This window comes from Phymastichus coffea, unplaced genomic scaffold, assembly GCF_024137745.1.
Source record: "Phymastichus coffea isolate CEN01 unplaced genomic scaffold, Cenicafe_Pcof_1.1 PCOF00003, whole genome shotgun sequence".
Taxonomy (NCBI): Eukaryota; Metazoa; Arthropoda; class Insecta; order Hymenoptera; family Eulophidae; genus Phymastichus; species Phymastichus coffea.
Window position 1 is genome coordinate 11,967,850 of NW_026706814.1, and position 24,227 is coordinate 11,992,076.

Genomic DNA, 24,227 nt, shown 5'->3' on the forward strand with positions numbered 1-24,227 from the left:
GTTTAAACAAAAAAAATACAAAAATCTACTGCCACCTGCTCTCAAGCTCGCAACTCGAATTGCATGCACATCCATAGATCGGATGGGAGCCATGCATGCCGCAATATATGCAACCTCGAATATTTATCGTGCAAAGGCACATCATTGTTGAATTTTTATCGTGCAAAGGCACATCATTGCTGAATGTTTATCGTGCAAAGGCACATTCTCACTTAAGCATTTTTAGAGTGTAACATTACTCCATTATTTGAACGTTTGAAAAGTCGTGCAAAGGCACACGATCAATTGATAGAGCGAGCAGTATGGTGCGCATAGCTACGTGTATAGTCCAAATGATAAGCTGAAAACGAAAACTAACGCCTTCCACCTCTAGATCCCTTTGAGGGGAAGAAAAGGATGGAGGAGAATAACGCTTTGGTCTTTCGACTCGTTCGGCAGGCATCATTCAAGTATTAGTCAGAAAGCTCTTCGCTATCAGCGAGGCAAGTTGTCCTTTCGTTATTAACTTGATTCAAGCGCACTTATAATTTCCGATCGTCTAAAGACATTATTTGTTTTTACAATTTGATTTCATTTGTTTATTTATAATTAATAAATACTAATAATTTTTTGACATAATAATAAATTAGATATCATTTTGTAATAATTGTTTTTATTCACACTACTCTTATCGCGAACAACTGATATATCGAAAATACTTAATTTTCAATCTTTGATATCTCAGTAAAAAAGAAAGATTTACAAATTTTGGAGGCAGAGTTTTATAGGATAAGAGTTCTGCTTTAAAACGGTGTTATCAGTTTGAAAAAATGATTATTAAATTATTATCATATTATTTAAACAATTTTAAAGGAACTATAAATACTAACAGTAAGTAATACGACCCATACGTTATGTCGAGATAAAATCCTCATAAGAAAAGAATCATACGTCTACGTCTTTGCTTGGACTAATATAGGATAGATTTGTAAATTGCTTATGATATTGAGAAAATCTAGATCGCGAAATATTTTCATTTTACACAAGTACACTCAATGTAATTAGAAAAAGGTATGATGATGTCAATGCAGAGCCGTAGTCACGAACTTAGCTTTTTTGTTTTTCTTTTTCGCAGTCGTTCGCGCCTTCACCAACTACCAAATCAACTAAAGATCGAAATACTAATGGTAATCTCAGGAAGACATTAGAGAATGATCGCAATGTCGAATGATAAAAACAAAGCTTCTGAGAACATCTCCAAGAAAAAAACACGTGCATGTTCCGCTTTACATAAAATATTTTCAAATTAAATCATTTGAATAATCCAGTCGCGCTTAGAAATATGAATGATGAAACGATAAGATATTTTCTTAACATAAAGTTTTTTTAACCATTATTATTAGAGTTGGCTTATGCACTTTTACGTGGGAAATTTAATGAAATACCACATAATGTTTGTTTTATTGCTTCACATTTTTAAATTGCTGTTTTTCGAGAAATTATATAATTTTTTAACTATCCGAGCGGTTATATAGCAGCATTCTTGGGGCAGGAGTAGATAATGTACCATGAAGTTACACCGATAGTTACGGCGCGGTCTCATAATAATCAAGTAAAATTTTAAAATCTCTTTGATTCGCAATTTTGTGAATATTACATTCAAGTGACTGTCACGTACAAATTCAACTCTTCTCTCAGGTAATAAGCTCGACCTATAGATACATTTAAGTCTCAACCAGAAGTTTCTTAAAAAATATTCGTCTTAAAATCGTTTTCTAACTTTAAGTCTTGATAACATTTTATCAATTCGATATTTTTCAAAATAGGAAAGATATGCTTGTTCAATGAACTTTCCTCTATAAATTTATATAATTTAAATTTAACGCGGGTCATCTATAGCTGCAATTTTTGAAAGTGACGCTTTTACGTTTTTGTTTTTTATTTTTTGTTTTTGTTTTTATGTTTAGTAACGATGAATTATCACAATTTTCAGACGTCCTGGATTCTCTTATGTAATATCATAAGTATTATGAACCTACCAAGCTTGTCCCGTAAATAAGATGCTAGTTCCGCTGGATTATATCAATTTTATTTTTCAACGCTTCCAAACTTGAAACGCTACTTTCAATATTGAATTTTACAATTCTATTACCTGATAGACCATCCAGGATAAATTCCTACAAATATGAATTTTATTCTTATAATCAGTCAACTTTGACTTAAGGCTTTAGTACCTATGTATTTTATACGATGCATTAGAAAACAAATTAATATTAATGTATGAAAAAGCTTAAATGTATATAAAAAGTCTATAAAACTATTAAACTATTAAACTATTAAAATTTGATATGATTTATATGGATACATTTAGTTTTAACTAAATTGCCAAAAAAATTAGATTAGCATTCATCTTTCAAGTCTATAAATAAACTTGGACAATCTTGAATGCACGTTGTAGTAGCAATAGTAATAGTAATAGTAGGACTAATGACAGTCTAAAATAATTTTTTTTTAATTAAGAAAGCAGATTCTATCTAATCCTTCGTATTCATATATTATATTATAAGATTCTATTCAATACATTGTGTACATTATAGTACAAACGTGTACGTTATAGTATATATAAACAATTAACAAATTTTTAAAAGTATGCTTATTGAACCTTTATGACAAGGACTGACAAATAGTGTTTAATATAAAATTGTCATTTAATAGAATATTTCTAAACTATGTAAATAATTTATTAAAAATTAAAGAAATTTTTTTTATGGAAAAAAATGTTTTTATGTAATAAAAAAAGAATTTCATATGTATATAAGAAAATTTTATTTTCAATTAATTTGTAATAAAAAATTGGTAATGATCACATTAAACATTTTTAAAGTCATAACTTTAAACTTCAACCTTTGCTTACAAATTAATTTTTCAATTACACTTTGCTTTGATTTCTTGGAACATAGTCGTGTATATTGTCGAGAAGATGGTTAACAAGTTTTCTTAAAATTACAGGCAAATAAGTTTTCTGTATTTGAATATTATTAAATGCAATGAATCGGCATTGAATATTTTAGTATTACAATGCAGTACAATTACATTGGCACGCAATCTCTCTCTCTCTCTCTCTCTCTCTCTCGTTTTGTCTCCGTTGTCTCTCTTTGCGAATTCCATCACGGAGGGGATAGACGATGACAACTGCTCGCAGGAGAGAGTGGATAGATAGGAGTCACGCCGGTAGCGACCAGTCGTCGACCTCGATCGCCGTGGCCGAGCGGGCCCCTTTCACTTGAAAAACGTCTTTTTCAACTGGCCACGATAGAGACGTGCTAACATTCATTCAGTTCCAGACTGGACGTATACGCCTGCTGTCTCTTTCGTTCACTCGCTCGCCCAATTGCCTCGAAATTGAGGGCTTTTTCAGCGATAAATAGCAGTCAATCTCGGTAATGCATTTAACACTTTTCATTTATATTTTCACTGCCAGTTCCATTTGAAAGAATGACGTATGCTCGAATGCATTTCCAATAATACTTTGGGCGGATTTTGCTGTAATACTTGCTTATATACACTCAGCAAGTGATTTCACTGTCAAACGAAAGCTCCATGGACGTGCATTAATTAGCTCAAGTTCTTTTAAATCAATACTACAGTAAAAAGTCATCCAAATAACAATCAGTTAAGCTTGTAATCAGTGCATGCAATCTATCCTTCCTGGTATTTCAGCAAAGTTTGTAAATAATGGCATTCGCCTACGTCTCCCAAAATGTGAATAGATGTGAAGTGAATCGGCGCCAAACTTAATGATTAATGAATTTCTATAAGTCTTCTTTATACATATTATTTTCATAATGAAAAACCAAATCAGCAATACATTCGAAAGTTAAAACTTCTGAATAATTCAAAGTAATGCGGATGTTATTATAAATCAATAAAACTTTCTTTTTTCCACACCTTTAACATTCATTCAATTTTGTAAGAATATTTACTGACGAACCATAAAAAGTTAATAACGAATTAGGCATTCTCAATGTGAAACCGTTGCTTTCGTTGCAGTCATGGTTTCTTGTTTGATAACGTAATCGATGTTCAATTTGAAGTTGCTCCGTCGCCTGTTACTGCAATACAAGTATCACCGACATGCCATCATCGAGCACGAAGGCCATGTGCTTGAGGCTATCTATGCTATTGCTCTTTGGTTACAGTGAGTACACGCGTCTCCTATGAAATTGCAAAAACCAAGCGAACCTTTTTTTCGTTGCTTCTCGGCCTTCGCCTACTTATGACAACGTATCTTTCGTTCCGATGCTGAAAAAAGTTACATGCTAGTAATTGCTTCACAGTCAACGCCGTTTTCACTTACCTCGTGTATCCTCTGTGATTATACGAGTACATACGGTTATATATTACAATTGATTTCTACTGCTAATTATTTTTTACTGCAACCGAGACCATTGATTTGAAACTTGCAAAAAATTATGTTTTGCATGAGCAACGTTTACTAATGGTTCCATTTGCAATGAATGTTTCTTATTTATTGTTTGATATTTTTAATCTTACGTTTATTTTATTGTATGCTTAAACAGTAAAGAAATGAATTTTGATTTCGCAGGTGTGACAAGTTTGATAGTTCCTGAAGAACTTCCTACAATTTTATCTCTCATATATTCTAATATCCCTCCAATAAAAAAAGGTAAGTTCATTTGTTGAAGTTAAATTATATAGTTTTTAATCACTTTTCTTAAAATTAGTTGTATGTTATTATGGATAATACAATTTTATTACTGATTCGAATTATGTTTTGAAATTTCCAGTTATTTATGATATACATTAATAATTTCAGGTACCGATTCAAGAGTTGGTGTTGGTTTCAGACTTGGAGAACATGCAGATTTTCAAGTGTTGGTAGAATTGGGGCCTCAGAAAGAAACTGAACCATTAGGAAACGACGTCGATACAAAACGGAAAAGAGCTGTAAGATATAGCATACTTTCTAATGTACTCACATAAAACAAGCAAGTTCATTGATATTTTAATATAAAAGTAATGCATTTATTATAAATTTTGAATAAGTTCATCACAATGAAAATTTTCTGAAACTCATACATTCGTTTACTAGTTAAAAACATTAATAGTACTTTTATTTATTTATTTTTTGCTCTAAACTTTTGTTATTTCTGGGACGTCCTAAAGGTATAAGATAATTTTGAATCCTTCATAATTAAGGGGGATTCAATAACCTTATGACTCAATTTGACTGAGGAACTCTATTGAATATGAATAATTCTAAGAAGAAATTCTTTTTCCCCTCTTATATATATAATTTTTCAATAACTCTATAGGAAATTTATTGACAATATCGTCCTTAGAAGAAGAATAGGTTGAGTCGAGGCAAGCTTTTTTCTATCAGGCATGTGTGTTGGAGCCGTGTATTTTGAATTTGAAAATTTAGTCAAGTTGAAGACAGACCTTATACTCAAAATACACGGCTCCAACACACATGCCTGATAGAAAAAAGCTTACCTCGACTCAACCTATTCTTCTTCTAAGGACGATATTGTTAATAAATTTTCTATAGAGTTATTGAAAAATTATACATACTCGTATAAGAGGGGAAAAAGAATTTCTTCTCAGAATTATTCATATTCAATAGAGTTAGTTTCTCAGTCAAATTGAAGACAGAAGTTTTCTTACATCCAATACTATATAGGACTAAAAGATTTTTGTTGCAGTAAAATAAGTTTATAATAACTTTTAAAAATATTTGTACTAAATAAAAACTTCTTAAATGACGAGATTTTCGTTTATTTATAGTAATCTGAAATTCATTCATCAATAGAGAACTAGATTTATCTCATTAACTCTTCTATATTCACTCATTTATCTTGATAAGTTCTGTAAGCATAAATTGATCATTCGTATTAATTTTTTTTTTTTTTGAAAGGCCATGTTAACAGCTGCTATGAGAGGTGAACTTGGTCCATGGGCTCAAGCTATAGCAAAATATCAAATGGAACAAAAATTGAAACAAATAATCGAAAAATACAAAGTCAACACTGAGATTACACAACAAAATGATAAATCAGTTAAAGCAGCAGAAAATAAGGTATTCTTTTGAAAACATTTATCGTTTAGTCATCATTATTTTAAATAATAATTTTTATAACAAAAAAATTTTCAGAGTGAAGCAAATGTATGGCTGTCTCAGTGGAGTCAAAGTTTAACAAATTCAAGTGATTTTCAAGTAGATGAAAGTACAAGGCCAAAAGTCTTGCCAAATATTAACCGTATGAAAGTTGTTAGTAGTCCGACAAAGAGTGATAGTAAAAATGATGATAGTAGACAAAATGATTTGAAAACATTAAAAAATCTTTTTGAAAATAATACTAATAAAACGATCAGTGTTTGAATATAATATGTATATAAATTGTGTGTTTGTTATGAGCATGCACAGTTACCAGTACCATTATTTTTGTAAATATGAATTTTTAATAAATATTTGTTTATAATATATTGACGTACTCAATTTATTTGATTGTAATTGATATTAAAATCATATTGAATATTTGATCAGTATCGTCTGTATGGTATTTTGAAATCTTAAAATAAATAAGGTGTAAAAATATCCTTGTTCATTTATATGAAATAATTAAACTCATGTTTTATAAATAAATTATTTTCGTACCCATTATTTAGGTTAATAAAAGTGATTGAAACTATACTTTATTAGACACGTCGCATCGCATCGGAAAAGTTCAATACGATACGTGAAAAAGATACTATTTTCCCAAAACATAGTATTATAGTATATTTAGAACTCGTGGTTACAATTCATTTGAAGAAAATTTCTAGTATTATAAAATAAAAGAACTGGTATAATTTTTAATATATTTGGCCGTACGACATTTACTTGAGTCTATAACATTAAAACAACACAATAGTAAGATCTGTACACAATAGCGAAAAACAACAACGTATATTATAAATCATGAATTGGAGTCTTGAATTTTATACTTTCATAAAAGAATATTTTTATTGATTCTAGGTAATAAGTTATCTAGTCGAAAAATTTATATGTTTTCACGTAATTTGTTTAATCGAAAATCTATAGATAAATTCATAAAATATGGTAGTGTTAATTGTACAGCTATTATTAGAAGCAGATATAACGAACGCGAAAAGAACGGGCGGCGTCATAGCCGTACAAGATGTTAGCAAGGCATTTGACACCGTTCCGTGATAAAACAGGATCTAGAGAGGAGAGGCGTTTTGAGTTTCGTCGCTTGTTACATCTCTGGGATGTATGAACAATGCCACACGGTAGTGAGAGCGCAAGATTGTGAGACGTAAAGATTGAATTAAAGAGTGGTATAAAGCAGGCCACGCTAATATTCAATTTCTCCATCGAGCCCTCACTGGAACGAATTGAACGAAAAACCGTGGGCATTCAGGTAGCTGACACTCGATCGATCTCCATTGCCTTTGCTGACGACATAACCTGATTAGCTCCGGACATTCTCGGACGACCTTAGATCAATGGGTATGTCTTTATCTATTGATAAGTATGCGGCCTTTGAATACACTCCCATCCCGAAGAGTTGATGTATCAGGGATCCTGGCATTATTATAGAAAGCCAACGCGTACAATACCTGGGACTTTCTGAGGCTTTCAGGTTCTTGGGCGCGAAATTCTCTGCTTGGAGGGGAGCTGTCAAGGGCTTTGATGTCGACCAATTGGAAGAGATCATCAGACGAACTCCTCGATTGCCATTTAAGCCAATGCAAAAACTAGAACTGTTGCAAATGTATTTACTCCCTAAATTCATGTATGAGCTTATAGTGAATACACTGGCTACGGCGGTTCTGCAGGAGATCGATCGGGCCATTCGGAAGCAAGTGAAGGAGGTCGTGCACTTGCCGCACTTGATTAACAATGGATTTATCTATTCGTCGAGAAGATGTGGTGGACTTGATCTCCTAAACATGAAGAAAATCGTTCTGATAGTTCTGCCGCTTCGGCAAGGCTTGAAAGTGATGGACTCCCCTGACCCGGCAATGCGTGGAGCGATTTCCCAGCCAAAGGCAACGGCGAAACTACAAGATTTCGCCAAGGCCCTGCGGCTTTCTTGGCTTAATTGGGCAAAGCAGAAGTGGCAAGGCCAGGGAGTAAAGGACTTCGCTGGAGTCAAGATAACAAATGCATGGCTCGGCCGCACAGATCTTCTCCGTCTATCGAGGATCATCGATGCTATCACGCTTCGAACAAACATGGTCCCGACGAGAGCGGTTCAGCAGATCATCGATGAGCAAGTCAACTCGTCTTGCCGACTCTGCCATGGAGATAGTGAAACTCTTAGACATATACTAGGCAAATATTGATATACCAAGAGCAAGCGGATCCATCGGCATGATTAGATAAAGGACCTGCTAAAGACTCATCTTAGAACAAAGTACCCGGTACTTGACGAGCCTGAAGTCAGGATCAATAGTGAGGGTTTCAAACCCGATCTCATCGTGAGAACGAACGAGTTGGGGGTTCTCATGCTCAGTGTTACAGTTCGGTACGAGAACAGAGACTGACTTGCCAGAGGCCACGAAAAAAAGAGGAGAAAATACTTAGGAGTTTTGAGAGTCATCCAAAAATACTTAAGGAAGGACAAAGGATCTGCCATTAGTGGTCGGCTCAAGAGGAGCGCTGCCGGTGGAGACGAGGCAGGCGATTACTTTGCTCAAAATTCCCAAGAGGGAATGGCGTACCATCTCAATGATAGCGTTGAGGAGTGCGGTGGAGATGATAAACGTCTTCATGGACGAGTGAAAGAGAACGACAGACTAATCTTACAATGCTACGTCCCGATAGGAAATATTATCATTTTGTATTGTCCTAATTTATTATATATCGTTCTATTTATTATATTTTATATATTGACGATCAGGCATAGAGTATTGTTTTTACTCGCATGACATGCTAAGTTTTTAAAGAAATGACAGGCGATAGCTAAATAGATTTTATTATATTAACTTTGTGTAGAGTTTGGTGTTACTCTATGTTATTTATTATTTATTTATCTAGTTTTTTTGTGTTAAGAGGATCCATCAAATTGTCCTTCTAAGGACAACACTGGGTAGATCGAAGCCTGACAGAAATGATTAATTGATCTACTCAGCGAACTCGGTATATTGCCCAGGAAGCTGGAGTTGGGCCGGCCCTCGTAACGAGGGAGAAGCGGTGGAGAGTCCCGTCACTGCTACGAGTCAGCTTCCTAAGACGGAGCACACCGATGCAAGTCGTTTGGTTAGATACGGACTATGCCATGACGGCGAAGCAGGTACAAATAACAATTTAGTGCCGGGGCGAGTAGGTCCACGTCGTCTCCCTGAACACCGCTAAAGGCGGTGACTGAACCTCGTCTTCTCTTCACGAAAGTGGAGACTTCGTTCTAACTAATTTTTCAAATTTCAAATTTCCTCTGAGCAATGCATGGCTGACCGACCACACTCTGCTTAAACACTCGAGAATAGCGAATGCTATCACATTGTGGACAAATACATATCCGACTAGGATGTGTATACGGCGATTTTTGGGCTTATATAACGAGAATTTTGACACCAGCTGTAGAAGGTGTAAAGTCCGATTCGAGATACTGGGACATATATTGGAGGAATGCATTTCCACCAAAGATCAGCGGATTCATCGTCACGATGAAATAAAAGAAATGATTGCTACAAAAATGGAAAAGAAGAGCAATCTATAATAGTACTTGTCGAGTAAATATTCGTATACCAGGGGAAGAGATATAAGCCGGACCTCGTCGTCAAGGTGAATAATGGCAAAGCTATTCTCGATGTTACCCTCCGCTTTAAGAACAGATAGTTGTAACTAGCTGCTTGGTGTGAGTCGTGTCCTACTAATAAAGTAATTATGACTCTCTTGCTCGGATCGCTTTGCGAAGACATGATGCACATTGTGCACCATTTGGCCGGCCGCGAGGCTGGCCAAGTTACTTTGTGCAAATATCATGGTTGGAGCGACGAGTCCGGGTTAAGCTATCCCTCGGTTATGCGTGTTGTTAAAAGCAATGCGCGTGGCATGGGGGGTTGCCTAAAGACATAGTTACTTCCTTTGCCCGAAGATGGCTTAACATCTTGCTGCCAAGTGCCTACTCTCATCTCTCCGTGGTGGGTGCCGGGTACCGGTCCTTGGATCGGTAGTGAACGAGGGAGGCTACACACTTCGGTGCTAGGGTGCCTCAAGGGTGCAGCCCATCCAAGTGCTCGTCCGGCTTCCACGGTGTGAGGCACCTAAAACAAAGTTGAATAACCCCTGTAGCCGGAGGTACAGCGGCTTCTGGGCCTACAACCCGGAAGTCGTTTTAGGAACGAGCACCAAGAACAACAAGAAATGCGGAGCAATGTCCCATACGCCGGTATCAGCCTCGGAGTGCCAGTCTCGTTCCAGACACTAAGAACGCTGCCTCGAATGCTCGATCCCCGAGCGCGTTAATGCTCCCTGTTGAAGATGCTGAATCGATATGCCGCTCGATTTGACAACCTGTGCGATACTTTACCACCAGTCGCAGTTTGGCGAATCATATGCGTACACACCATGGCGCAACATCTGCCGCACAGAAGTTAACATTTGGTGTTCCTGGGACTCTGGTGGAGTATGTGTAAATGATGTAATGCTACCTCCGCTATTATCTTGGAGGTACGGGGGAAGAGGTCGGAAAAAATAGTTGTAAATAGGGGAATTGGGCAAGGAGATCTCATAAGTACCGTCATCTTCTCGTTGGTCGTTGACAGGGTAGTGCGTGCAATACTATCAACGGACGGATATGAACTTGAGCGTGGTCATTTAATGGGCGCCGTAGCGTACGCAGATGATATATGTCTAATATCATCATCTACCACCGGTATATCTGCAGCGTTAAGGGCAGCAGAGAATGTAGCCAGACAGCGTAAATGCGTTGCTACCTCCATTATACCATCTGGTCGATACAAAAAAGTTAAAATATTAACTATTCCACAATTCACCCTGTCGGGTGGTGCTGAAATTCGTCAATTGAAACCATCTGACGAATGGCGGTACCTAGGCGTTAATCTGAGCCCGAGGGGGTTAAAGAAAGCGAGCCCGACTCTAGAGGTGGAATTACAGTGCATAACGCGGGCCCCCTTGAAGCTATAGCAGCGACTTAAGATCTTGCGTTGCTTCCTAATTACCAGATGTTACCATCTTCTGGTGCTGTCTGGAGCTACATTGAAGGTCTTACGACAGCTAGACCTTCAAGTGAGAGCTGATGTCCGAAGATGGTTACGTCTTCCTAAATATTTTCCGGTAGCTTACGTCCATGCAGCGTGCAGAGACGGGGGACTTAGGATCCCTTCCTTCGTTACTACGATTCCTGGCCTGATGCGTAGTCGGCTTGAAAGGATTCATCCTTCCGTACCATCAAGGATGTGTTTGACTAGGTCCAAAACAAGATCGCTTGGACCGATAGAGTTCTCAAAGCCGATGGCAGGGAACTCTATAGCTCAGAACAGTGAGTGACGTATTAGGTCGACCGACTCTACGAGTCGGTTGATAGGAGGGAATTACGGGACTGTTCAAGAACCGCCGCATCTACAGCGTGGGTCGATGTGCGCTGTATGGAAGTTCCTGGTAGAGACTACGTACAATACCATCATGTGTGCATCAACAGTCTCCCGATCCGAGTTCTTATGTAGGGGCCAAAAACTTGTGCAGACGAACATTTAATGCCGAGCTGGCTCTGGTTTCACCGAAACTGCCGCACACGTCATCCAATACTGCTTCTATACTGATGGGGGTAGGGTTAAGCGGCACGATGCAATCACGAAGACTTTGGCCTCTCATCTGCGCGACTGCCAGATTAGGGTTATCTGTGAACACCATCTTCGAACTTGAATCTTTGAACTTTTCCATTTTCTGATGAACTTAGGAAGACGAACATACTTATAGCTCATAAAGGTAAGGGTACATAGTGGATGCCCAGGTCGTGGGTGGTTCTGTGCCACTCAACGACAGTCATAAGACAAAAGGGGGAAAATACTATCTTGCCTCCGTGAAATCCGAGGCCGCCAAGAAGATCGGGGTTCCTACTAGCGAAATTCGAGTGCTTTCGTGCACCCTGTGTTGGCGAGGAGTGTGGAGTGGAACATTTGCATGAACCATCGGAAGCGAATTGAAAATCCCAGGGTAGCTATTAAAAGGCATAACAACGAGGGTATTACAAGGGTCCTACACCTACTGGACCCGATGGAACCAAATGACAGCTATGGTTCTATTTGTGCGTCAGGGGGTCGGGTAGAATAGTTCAGCGTTCTCATGCATCAGGATAATCTGCGCTCTTCCATCATAATTTGGCAACAGACAATAAAGCCATCTCCGGAGAACATCACTCGGAAAGATAAGGGGTTTTAGTGAGTATTCACATTCTGTGGAGTCCTACACACCTCAGCTTGAGGCCGGCAGTGCGTAATTGCATTTCTCCTTGTATGAAAAAAAAATAAGGACAATGTCTTGAAAATAAATAATTACAGCACAAAAAATTATATCAGAAAACAATTTATTTCAATTTAGTCGAATAAACTGGTACACTGAAACGTGTATGTATTCACGGAATGTTATCTGTATTTATATCGTTTGTTATAAAATGTTCTTACTTAATATATTTTAATTTGAAAAGCTTTTAAATCATGTTTGAAGAATAAATATTTCTACAAAATTGTCGCGTTATAAATATTTTCTAAAATAATTTATAATAAACAACTTGTATAATAAAAACAAACTTGATTTTCAGACCAGATGCATATCTTTTGCTAGAAATCCCAACAATTCCATAAAATTTCAGCGAGATGAAGCGTTGACGAATACAATACTCACGTGATCAACAATACTTAACTTTTGTTTAATTTACAGTAGAACAATAGTTGCAAACTATAAAGAAGCGCTAGAGTGAGTCGTTAAATTAACATAACGAATTATTATACACTTTGGCTGTTCACATTTATGCTGCCACTGGATATTAGCGCCTTATACGTACGTTCGCGAGAGTACAACTGATATTTTATAAATATCTAAGAGAAACTTACTTCAACTAAATCAGTATTCACATAGTTAGTATAGTTTTAGGCACATTTAGTACTTCTTTGCTTTGTACACAATTGATTTTTCGTACTGATATCATTTATAATTATTATTCCGTTAATGTTTTAAGTTTATTCAGTTTGATATTGCCAAATTAAGGCATTCTACAATGTTATAACATATTCCTTAAGAAAAAAAGAACAAATTTTGAGCAGAGTTATTTATGTGTATATAAATTACCTATGAATTCTAAATGTAACGTATACAACACTTGAGTAAAATATATGTCTAAAGATATGCTTGCAGTTGTTATCTTATTCACAGTCTTACTCGGTATGTATTTCTAGAGCTTGAATTTGAGGCTTAGCATTAACAAAAATAATACCCCTGTCTAAACTTTGAAAGTATACATTTTTTATATTAATGTGAAAGACTGCTACAATATCGATAGATAAAGAAACACATTTTGTCCTCACATTGAGGTAAATATTTGAAAAAACAACATTAACATTTAGTTAGAGTAAGTGCACCAGTATCCGGATGACCCCTACTGATATGTCACCCACTGTTCATTATAACTTCCAAAAAAATGTGTTACCCGTAATTTACAATTTACAAATTTAATTAAGATTTGTCAAATGTTACTGTACAATATGTGGTTTAATTAGAGTGACTGGATAAGAAAATAAGATTTGCTAGGTAAATAGAAGAATTTACTTGTATCTGTATTAATTGAAACAAACAATTGCAAAAATAATTGAATATACGAAAAATTATTATTTCACGATACTATATCTATTTGAGAGACTTAATACGATAGATTTCAATAGATTAGACGTTTTTCGTATTGATTGTAACCAGCGGAAATGGGAACACTTGAATAAACGGTAACCGTTGCACTTACTCTATCCGCATCTTTTGGTATTGAAATCTCTTATGACAGCTTATTTCAATCGAAATAAAACAAAATATTCGTAATATTTATTAGTTTCAAATTCATAAGTTGTATATATGTTTGTTTTGAATCAACGAATAGTAAAGAATTCAACAGTTTTAAAAATACGTTTTGTTATAAAAATAGTAAAATTTGTAAAATGCGATGTATTTCTTGAACTTTTGTCGGTATAGTTTTGTTTGCGTTGATGTTGATACTATATAATCATCCGATCATAGTATATAATTTTGCTGATTCCCTTCGATAGTCTTTTGTAATGAAACGATAAGAAAAAGAAATAAAAAAACGGATGCAATGCTCGTGGTGCCAGTGAAGAAGCGCATGCGTCAGTTTTGAAAAAGTAAGATCGGGCTCGAACGGAACTCACGAACTCACTCCAGCGTTCACGATAGTTTCAGGCAGCAGCACTCGGCGGAAGAGTGAAGGCCGTCAGCGCAGCAGGGACGAAGAAGGAAGAGCAGAAGGGAGGCGAGTGGTTCTACTGAGCAGTCTCGTCCTTCTCGCTGTCGTCGAGGGTGTGCAGCCAGTTGAAAATCATCATGTTGCGCTCGTACTTGGAGAGCTGCTTACCGCGCTCGCGCTCCACGTCCTTGATGGTGAGCGCGTGGTCCCGGGCGGGCGTGCGCCCGGGTAGGAGGGCGGCTATCGCGGCGGACGAGCCGGCCAGAGACGTGCCGGGCACCACCAGCGCGGCGCTCGCCGAAGTTTGCGCCGCCGAGGCCGCCGCCTCCAGCCGGTCCAGGTTGAACTCGCTCTGCGACAGGCGCTCGAGGGCCCGGTAGGTGGTGAGCAACCTGCAAGCAGTCGAATGAGCGATGGGCGCTGCAGCGGCGGCGGGCGACGATCGACTGACCTGCGCCGAATGTAGTTCTGGCGGACCTTCTTGTTGACCGAGCGCACGAGGTCGGCGGCCGTGAAAGGCAGTGTGGTCGAGGCCTGAGCCGGGGCGCCCAGCTGGCCGGGCTGTGGCTGCTGCTGGCCGACGAGCGCGGCGGCGGCTGGCAGGCTGGCGGCGCCGCCGTGCGGGCTGGGCAGCTGCGAGGTACTAGCCACGTCACCGACGGCCACCCAGGTGCTGCAAGAGCGCGAGGCATGGTCGAGACGTGCCTGCTCGAGCAGCAGTCGGTCGCGGTGGGCGAGGTCGAGGCCGTGCGACGAGACGGCCGCGCGCATGCCCCGGCCCCCGCCGCAGGCCTCCGGGCTCGGCAGCTGCGACACGTCCGACGTGCTGAAGCTCTTCTGCAGGCCCAGCGCTGACGACAGCGCGCCACAGCTGCGGATCAGCTCGGTCTCCTCCTCGAACCACAGGATCTCTGGGATGTCCGCCGGCCTGCAAGCCCAAATCCAGTCACCAGCCGCTTCTCGGCCCTGCCTTCAAGCGCCGGCAACTCCGGTCGCTCGCAACTTTCGCAATTTTTTTGCAAGCTTGCTGAGCCAAGTTGCTTGTGCGCCTCTAGTTTTCGAACAAACCAGTGGGCTCTACGCTATTCAGAGTTATTTCGCTCACTAGCAACTAATCAAACCGAGAAAAGAATGGCCATTGCATCGGAACAATTCGCGATTATGCGTTTTCATGATTTATATCTAATTTGTCCGGCAGATTTCACGAGATCGAGTTGAGTTGGGTACTATCAGTTGCAGTACTCCAGGGAGTATTCAAGAACGATGCGACGTACACATAGTTCATCTCTTGAGTAGGCAGCCAAAGTAGCTCTGGCTGCGTACTCCGACTACCATGTGAACGTCACCTGTTGCTTTCGCTATTAATACTAGCTGTCCAATGAGTGCAGTGTTTGTGAAATTAATAACGTTGCAGTTGTAACGTGGCAAGAAACATCGACTGAGATTTGTGAGATTTGCCGTCACCAGAGCTGCCATCACTCATGCCGCGACTTCATTGAAAGACGTCGAATGACCAAGTAATAAAGCTATGTTTCAAGAGTAGGTCGGTCATGAGTGACTCCAATGAAAATCATAAATATCAAAGCAATGCTAACCTGTTGCCTTGCACCTGTAGCCTGGAGTCTGGATTTGGCGAGGGACCACGAGCTGACAAGTGCACATCACTGTAGGATTTGAAGGTTGCTAAGCGATTGGCACACTTGACGTCACTGGCGATGGATGAGACGCTGAATAACGATAGATCCGTGGTGACACTTTCGTGGCTTGGCGAACGCAGCATTCTTGACGCCACCTGGAGCACTGGTGGCTGAATTGTCACTCGACTTGGTGCAGGTACTGGCGCAGTTGCGCTGGTTTGCTCGATTTCCGACATTGCTGCCAATACGTCGTTTCTATTGCCACTCCGAATTGATAAACTTTGTCGATAATCACTTTCTCTCCGAGCACTTCATACACTAATACCATCGAGCTGACACCGGCATGACGCTGCTTTATATAGCAGTGGAAGCACTTGAATTATTATTGAGAGAACGATGCTCTTCTTTAACGACGATATGTCCGAAAGGTAGCACTAGTTTCAAACTGGTTTTAAAGAGATGTAAATATAGTTGAATTAAAATTTCAAAATCACGTCAAATTGAACTACGAAGAATGCAGAGCCTTAAACCTGAACCTTGGTGGTGAACGGCAGAGGCAATGTTCTTCTTACTAGCTTTGATAGTAGAAAATTAGTCGTCTTCGTCACACTAGCTATGGTAAATGAGATTCATTCATCACTCAAATACTTTAATACACATTTTGTCACAATTGCTATCTGATGACAATCACTTTCTTTGATTAGAAAAATATTATAAAGATACTTATTTCCTGCATAAGTTTTGTACGTGTCTGGTTGTTTCGCTCGACACCTGCAAATAAAAAAACAGTTTATCAAGTCAATTATCATTCGACACATTACCACTTGAATATCACTGAAGGGTAAATCAGAGAATTCAAAACAGCTCGTAAACAATACAGTTAATATACGCATTGACTTGTATATGTTTACATACATCTATAAAAAAGATTTAACTTTGCTTATAACAAATTTCTCATTATGTATAAAAGACAGGCACGTGCAAGCTCGATCATAATTGGTCGCATGCAAACAAAAACGACTCTTCATCTTCTATATTCTATGCTTTTATTCCCCGCTCGCGTGATTTCAGTCTACTAATCTTTTTGTTTCCGTTTCTCTTATACATCTCTTTCCTTTTTACGCGTTCTCTTTCTTTTGGATGAGGTTTCGTTCATTCTGCTTTATCGCATAATCTGTACGGTCGCATTCATTGTTATGCAATAGTTCTAGTGTACTGTTATAAGAACTTTCAAATAGCCACTTTGCTCCGAGTCAATTCTTTTATCCGCAACGTAATATTAGTCAACTAATATTTTTAATATAATGACATTCGTATCAGCGAAACAGTGAAAAAGTTGCAACAAGTGAATATGTTATTAAAAATTTTCACAGAAACTAGATCACATAAATTTTACCTTCTTCGTATATTTTTTTATTGACTAAATACTTGCAGTATGCAGATTTTGATGATTATTATGTACAACAATGAAGATATTTCGAAAGTAGTAATAATAAAATCAGTTTGTCTTATTCATTTTTAACAGACGTATAAAGTTTTAAGCTACAACAGGTATATGATAAACATAATATGAAATTATCACGTATATAGTGAGTGATCTAAGCTAATGATGTTATTTTGCATTTACATAAATAAACGTACTATTAGCTAGTAAATCGTTGGTGTAGATTGGCGCCATTGTTACAAGTAGCTTGCGTAATAACAATATCTACATGTATAGTAAAAGCAATAAAGAATAATCTCTAGTACCTCTCGCAAGTTCAAGGCAATGGCTCTAGTTCAGGTTGATGGTAACAAGTATTCGCAGAACGCGCGCTATAATAACGGTATCTATTATTTATTGCACGCTTCATTGATTCCCATGGTCATTCTTTGATATTACATCATGTTGTGAAGCGAGGCTTTTATTTAAAACCTATATTACATTTTGTCGCACGCGGTTCCAAATTTAACCTCGAGAGCACGCATCAATTTTCAAATTGCATTAATTAACTTAATTTGTATCATATTTTATTTACTTGGATGTAGTAAAGATAAAAAAAGCCTGACTGGTTAATCCATTGGACTGCCAACTTGAATGTTATTGGGATTTGAGCATTTAGTTTAACTACTTTTCGACATAAAAACACCTAACAAAACACCTTAATGATTACCTCGATTAATAAAGTTATAAGATTTTCAATAGACAATGAAACTTCAATACAGGTTATAAATTATACGGAAGCGCCGTAGGTAAATTTATGCAAATGCAATCTGTAGAAACTTGATAAATTTTAAAACAAGTAAAAATAAAAAAAATAGAATGACGTATTTTATCGAATAACAATCGTATAAGTGTTGTATATGTTTTCTAATAAATATTCGTGGAAAATATTGAAGAAGCAAATTATGTTATACGCAAAGAAATTTTTTTACTTTTATTCCGATATCTAAATTAGGACAACAAAATTCATAAAACTGATATGTAAGTCCGACAATTCGCTCCAGCCGTAAGGTAAATCGTTAATCGTTTATTAATACATTATGATGCGAGAAATTGAAATTGCATGCAAAAAAGTGAAAAGGGTTTCAAGTAAATAGTGCAAATGTATCTTATGCGCGAGGAGAATTCGAGCGATAACTGCGCAAAAGAAGGCAGATGAGAAAAAAGGATTGGGAGCGGGGACGAAAATGCGCACAGAATGGACCCATTTCAATCGAGCAGTCGTGTGACGAGTACGATTTTGCAATTACCAGATTGACTCGCCGTGAGACGAGGATGAGAGCGAGAGTGGTGGAAGTCCTCGGAGAGTAGGTTCAACAACACACAGCAGCACGTGCACGTTGTCCTGATAGAGACGCGATCCTACAAGGGGGTTGGATGATGTTGCCTGGCGTTGTTCAGTTGCCAAGTGTTCCTTCAGATCCACGAGCGGGCCACACCGTAGCTGCGGGGGTCGTGATAGATTTTTCGACGAGGTGAGAGATAGCGAGTGTCTTTGGCCGCGTAGCCGCGGCGAATGGCGATATATCGCGAATCCGGTTCTAGCTGCTACTAAGCGCCCGAGAAAAGTGGGGTCGCGCGGCCGGGGTGTGCGCGCGTTGTCGAGTGCCGACGTCAGGCGGTCGCCTGCGAGCCGACGATCGATAGGCAGCAGCGCTTCTCTGTCTCTTTCGCGCTCTCAGCACTGCTCTACGTACGCTGCTCGCGCAAAGCCGCAGAGATAGAGAACGCGCCTATACCAATAACTACTGCTCTCACTTCGGCTGCTGCTGCACCCCTGCCCCTTATCCGTATATTTCTACATTTCAACTCTTTTCATTGATACTTTGTGCAAAAAGCCCCCTCCCCCTAACTATTCGGTTGAGCTTTCAACCTCCCTTGCCACGTCTCTGTGGCCATGTTGAATCTTATACTTGAATCACACTTTATTCATATAAGGCCATTTCATATAAGATCATTGACGATTTAGCCATTAATTGACGTACTAAAAGCGTGATACGTGGCCGGCATAAAAAAACCCCAGTTACACGTGGAGGAAAAAGCCATTCAGGTGCGCGTACAAACAGAATGCTTACATGCTACCATACGTCTAATTTCACGTGGCTAACTCGCAATTATAACGCCGCTTGCACTCACCGTGCGAAAGGAGGGAGATGCCTCCTAGGGCCCCGCAGCACCAACGTCTTGGACAAGGGCACAGCCCTTACTACGTTGCCCTTATAGGCGAGGTGAGCTGGTCTGTCCAATGTGACAGGCAGAGACACCTCAGAGGATATTGCACCTATCCCCAGCTAGGCCCGTATCGCCAAATAGTCCTCGCGTCGTTGAATCAGAATTCTATTAAGCGGTGATCACACCACCGAATACCCACTCACACTCACAAGTAACTCTTGATATTTACAATTACACTTATTATCGCGATGAATCGGCGTTACAAAGTTTTCACGAGCGCGTCGGAATAGCAGAGTCCAGAAAAACTTGGGTGTCGCAGTGCGAACGCAACAACTAGAACTCGGACTGTACGAGAAGAAGTGTCGAAGACAGACAGACCCACAAGAAAAAAAAGAAGGAAATACCCTTAGCTCGTTAGGCCCCGAAGGGAGGGGAGTAAGTCAGAGGGACTAGAAAGGGATGCGATTCCTAAAAGATAGCTGGCTACCTAAACTCGGTCTAATTAGCGCGCCGTCCTTATCCCTGGTATTACGTGCGCCTGAACAAAGCGAAGGTTTCAGGTTTTGTACGTGCCAAAGGCTGAGAGTCGAGAGAGTCTTAACTGGGCATTATCTTTTAACCCAGGGCTGATGCACACGCGAGGCGCACATGCTGCGAATACTTTCAGCCCTGGGACATATGCGCACGTGAAGCGCACATGCCGCGAACAAGGTAATACAGAAAAAATTTATGTTTTGCAAAAGATTCATTATTCTGTTGACGTCCTACGTGTTTTCATCTTTTATCGACAAATTTGACATCAGAACTGCTCCCTCGCCCTTCACTTTTATTAAATCGTGTAGAAAACACAGGGTATTTCTTTCCCTTTATTTTGTATGAATTATGAAGAAATTGAAGGATGATGGAGTAAATCCAACTTTATATTGAAATTTGGCCTATCGAAATATTTATAGAGGATCTATTCGAAGCTCTAAAACTATATTTTATTTCGATTTATTCAAGTAATAACTGTTGACTGATTATTGTAACTCAAGGAAAAAAAATCTTCAAAGAAACATATATTTTGTTTTGAAAACGAACATATTTATTTTCACTTTTATAATAAGATTTTTTGTATAATATCTCATAAAATATCTTGGTAAAAGAGGTTTTCTTTGCAAATAGATGATTTGAACTTTGGTGAGCAACAATTTATAATAAAAGATTCATGCACGGATAAAAAATATTTCCAGACGAGTTGGACCACCTTCTTATTTTGTTAAAAAATTATTACTTCATAAACTTATAGTCTTTATAACTTTACTTTATAAACTTATAGTCTCCTCACATGAATATGCAAGTATTTTTAATTTAACAGAGAATGTTTGATGTATGACACGTTCTAGATCTAGGCTCTTACGATCGGCTTCAGTATAGGTGACCAATTTTTCTGAAACTTGGATTAGTATTGTCTATATAGTAGTAATCTTTAATGTGAATGTTGAAACCATTACGTGTAGATCAAAAGTTATTAACAATCAAAGAATTTTCTGAAAATTATTCAAAAATTCATATCCCTGCCATTGTTAAAGCTATTGATATCAGTTTTTTAATACTTGTAAAACTATAATATTAAGCCATAATATTAATTATTAATATTAATTATTAACGATAATTAATACATGTAAAACAATAACATCAAAAAAGTTTATTAAACAAATGCGTATGTCTAAAAAGTATTTTGTTATTTTCAAAATTATATTTCCGTTGGGTTCCTTGTCCTTTTTATATGAGAATAGTCATTAAAATTAATAGAGCGAAGATAATATAAGACGCAGTAAGGGATAATAACCAGCGCTTTGTTTAGAGCATCAGTCTAAGCCTATTTCCGTTGCCGTCTGTCTGACCTTTGCCATCTGTCTCGTTTAATGGATAGTGCCAAATGTGCATATTTAGCATTCATATCAATGATAATTACAATGAATTTCAAGTATTGTAAAAATGTCTTCAACAAACGTAAGAAGATAAGCAGAAAATCCATAATGTTACCCAACCCTATACGTGAAGCTTTTCGTTCAATTCGAGAATACAAGTTTTGAGTGTAACCTGTAACAGATGCTTAATAAAATCGTTCGTATGCATAACGAATTAAAGAAAGTTGGAAAATTATTCAATATTAATTGAAGAATATGCATATAAAATATGAGTAAAAATGCACGATCAGAATATAATTATTTAACAAAAATTAAAGAATCTTTTTTTGAAAAATAATCAATGATTACAATGATCGTGTGATATGTTGATTGATGAACAATATGATACGAGCCAATCATTTAACAAACATCCGAAGAACGAAGAATACCTGTTGAATCAAAACGAGCAAAAAAATGTGCTTCGCTTCATTTCGTTAATGATTTACTCAATAAATTACAAATTAGTAGAATGACATGCTGAATAATCAGGTTATAATAGAAAACTTGACATTTTCTAATCGTAATCAAATTTATAAAATATTATGAACAAACTGAAACAGAAAAGCCAAATAAATTTAAATTGAACTTGGTTGCAGATGTTCAACTAAAATTGAATGACGTGTCGAGCTATGCGGATAAATGAACTATTTTGAAGCTTCTTCCAAAATCTTGGATTGTTTATAAAATATTGAAAAACATAAAAAGAATTATAAGATTTTATTATAAAAGAAAAATATAATCTATTTGTTGAAATTAAAAGTAAATCTATCAACTAAAAAAATAAATAAATAAATAAAAGTAAGCATAAAACAGCACAGAAATTTGCTATCCTGGTGAGACGACAAATATTAAACAAAGTCACCAAGAATCAATCTCTTAAATGATGGAAACAATTTGCTGATTTCATCGAGCTCAACTGTATAAAAGCAAGTGACGGAAAACTTACAAAACATAAAGAAAACTATCATAACTTTGCTCAATCAATTAATTTTCAAACCGATGATTCTTATGTTTTTGGAATACCTATGAAATACTGAAAAACAAATGGTCAAAATTAAGAACAGCCTAAAATTAGGCTTAATCTTGTCACTGAAAATTTACAAAATAATAGAAAAGAATTAGCTTTATACAAAATTTTTTTAACCTGAATCCCACGCGATAAAGGCTAAATATCAATTTGTAGTGAAAATAAGTTTTCAGAATCAGAATTCACCTTTGCAGAATTTAATTTAGCACTATCATCACATAAAAACAAATTCTCTGTCAGAATAGATGGAATTGACTACTTTACTCTTAAAAAATTACTGTTCTAATACACACTGATACTTGTTAGTATATTTAAGCAAACCTATCGTACTAAAGACTTTCTAAAAGACTGTAAAAAACGTACATCCATTTTATAGCGAAACCCGATAGAATAAACTTTAGATCGATAGCGCTTATAACTCCATACGTATGCAAACTCTTTGAAACACTAGTTAAAAATAAGATGTAGTGGTAGGTGGGGAGACTCGTGAAGACTCAAAATTTACTACCGCAGAACTAGTGCTGTTTTCGCAAGGGACATTCATGTACTGACAATATTATAAATCTTACATCCACCATACTAAGTCTTCAAAGATAAAAAAGAACTTATAAACTATTATAACTATTTATAAATATCTGTGGAGCATTTGATCTCATCAGCGATATTCTTTTTCAAAAGCTAGCAAACATTGGTTGTCCAATGACTTTGGCTAAATTTATTACATTCCTAATCTATGAAAGGTTTGTTTACACTAGCATATTGGATAACGTAAAATATACTTATAAAGCTGTCCCTCGAGGAGGAGTGTTGAGCTGACTATTATATATAACATACGTATAAATAGTGGATATTTCGAAAAAAATAATAAACACTGTGTCTATCTCTTAATTTTCTGATGTCATTGCGTTTTTCTCCAAAAATAAAAACTGTAGTTAAAGTATATTCTAAAAGTCTAGAGCATGTTTTATATAAAACTGTATTTATTAATTTTAACATTCAAAATATTGACCGAGAGGAAACCGAGCTTGAAATCAACATTAAATATCAAATAAAATCCTCTAATATTCTACGATTCCTAGAAATAAAATTTGATAATAAAATGAATTTCAAACCCCAGAATAATACAGTTTTCAACACGTAACCGAGCATCAATATCATAAAATATCTCTGCAGAACTTGGAGAGCAGATTCTTGTACATTTTTAATTTGATGTCAAAGTTACGTTCGATCAATTATATAATATGGCTGTTTTGTACATTACCCTTCAAAAAAGAATCAATGCAAACAATCGAGTATGTACAAAGTAGAACTATTCGAATACCTACGAATATCGCAGGTCTATATCTATAAGTATATTTATTAGGGAAACTAAATTACCGATAATTAAAGAAAGAGCTTCATTTCTCGTTGTGCGTGTGCTAAAATTACAAGTAACACAAGCCTACATAACAAATACTACCAAAGAGTACTTTTTAAATCTAAAAAAAACGAAAGAGACTTTTTGAAATTTGTCTTGCTATT

The 24,227-nt window shown here is 37.3% G+C and overlaps 2 protein-coding genes across 2 annotated transcripts; one reads left to right on the forward strand and one right to left on the reverse strand.

Annotated features, from left to right (window-relative positions):
- The first annotated feature begins 3,174 nt into the window (after nucleotides 1-3,174).
- LOC131665930 (uncharacterized) lies at nucleotides 3,175-6,382 on the forward strand. The gene is made up of 6 exons (XM_058938195.1): nucleotides 3,175-3,419; nucleotides 4,030-4,177; nucleotides 4,586-4,666; nucleotides 4,817-4,947; nucleotides 5,918-6,079; nucleotides 6,155-6,382. The coding sequence occupies exons 2-6, from the start codon at nucleotides 4,114-4,116 to the stop codon at nucleotides 6,380-6,382; spliced, it is 666 nt and encodes a 221-aa protein (XP_058794178.1). The 5' UTR covers nucleotides 3,175-3,419; nucleotides 4,030-4,113.
- A 6,204-nt stretch (nucleotides 6,383-12,586) lies between these two features.
- LOC131664108 (uncharacterized) lies at nucleotides 12,587-19,111 on the reverse strand. The gene is made up of 4 exons (XM_058934983.1): nucleotides 18,806-19,111; nucleotides 16,031-16,843; nucleotides 14,887-15,363; nucleotides 12,587-14,827 (listed from the first exon to the last, which is right to left on the reverse strand). The coding sequence occupies exons 2-4, from the start codon at nucleotides 16,306-16,308 to the stop codon at nucleotides 14,512-14,514; spliced, it is 1,071 nt and encodes a 356-aa protein (XP_058790966.1). The 5' UTR covers nucleotides 16,309-16,843; nucleotides 18,806-19,111; the 3' UTR covers nucleotides 12,587-14,511.
- Between the last annotated feature and the right edge of the window lie 5,116 nt (nucleotides 19,112-24,227).

Coding starts and splice junctions, on each gene's coding strand:
- LOC131665930 (XM_058938195.1), top strand. CDS start 4,114: ATGCCATCATCGAGCACGAAGGCCATGTGCTTGAGGCTATCTATGCTA. Junction 4,667..4,816: donor TATCCCTCCAATAAAAAAAG/GTAAGTTCATTT, acceptor TAATAATTTCAG/GTACCGATTCAAGAGTTGGT. Junction 6,080..6,154: donor TTAAAGCAGCAGAAAATAAG/GTATTCTTTTGA, acceptor AAAAATTTTCAG/AGTGAAGCAAATGTATGGCT.
- LOC131664108 (XM_058934983.1), bottom strand. CDS start 16,308: ATGTCGGAAATCGAGCAAACCAGCGCAACTGCGCCAGTACCTGCACCA. Junction 15,364..16,030: donor CTACAGGTGCAAGGCAACAG/GTTAGCATTGCT, acceptor TTGGGCTTGCAG/GCCGGCGGACATCCCAGAGA. Junction 14,828..14,886: donor CAGAACTACATTCGGCGCAG/GTCAGTCGATCG, acceptor GACTGCTTGCAG/GTTGCTCACCACCTACCGGG.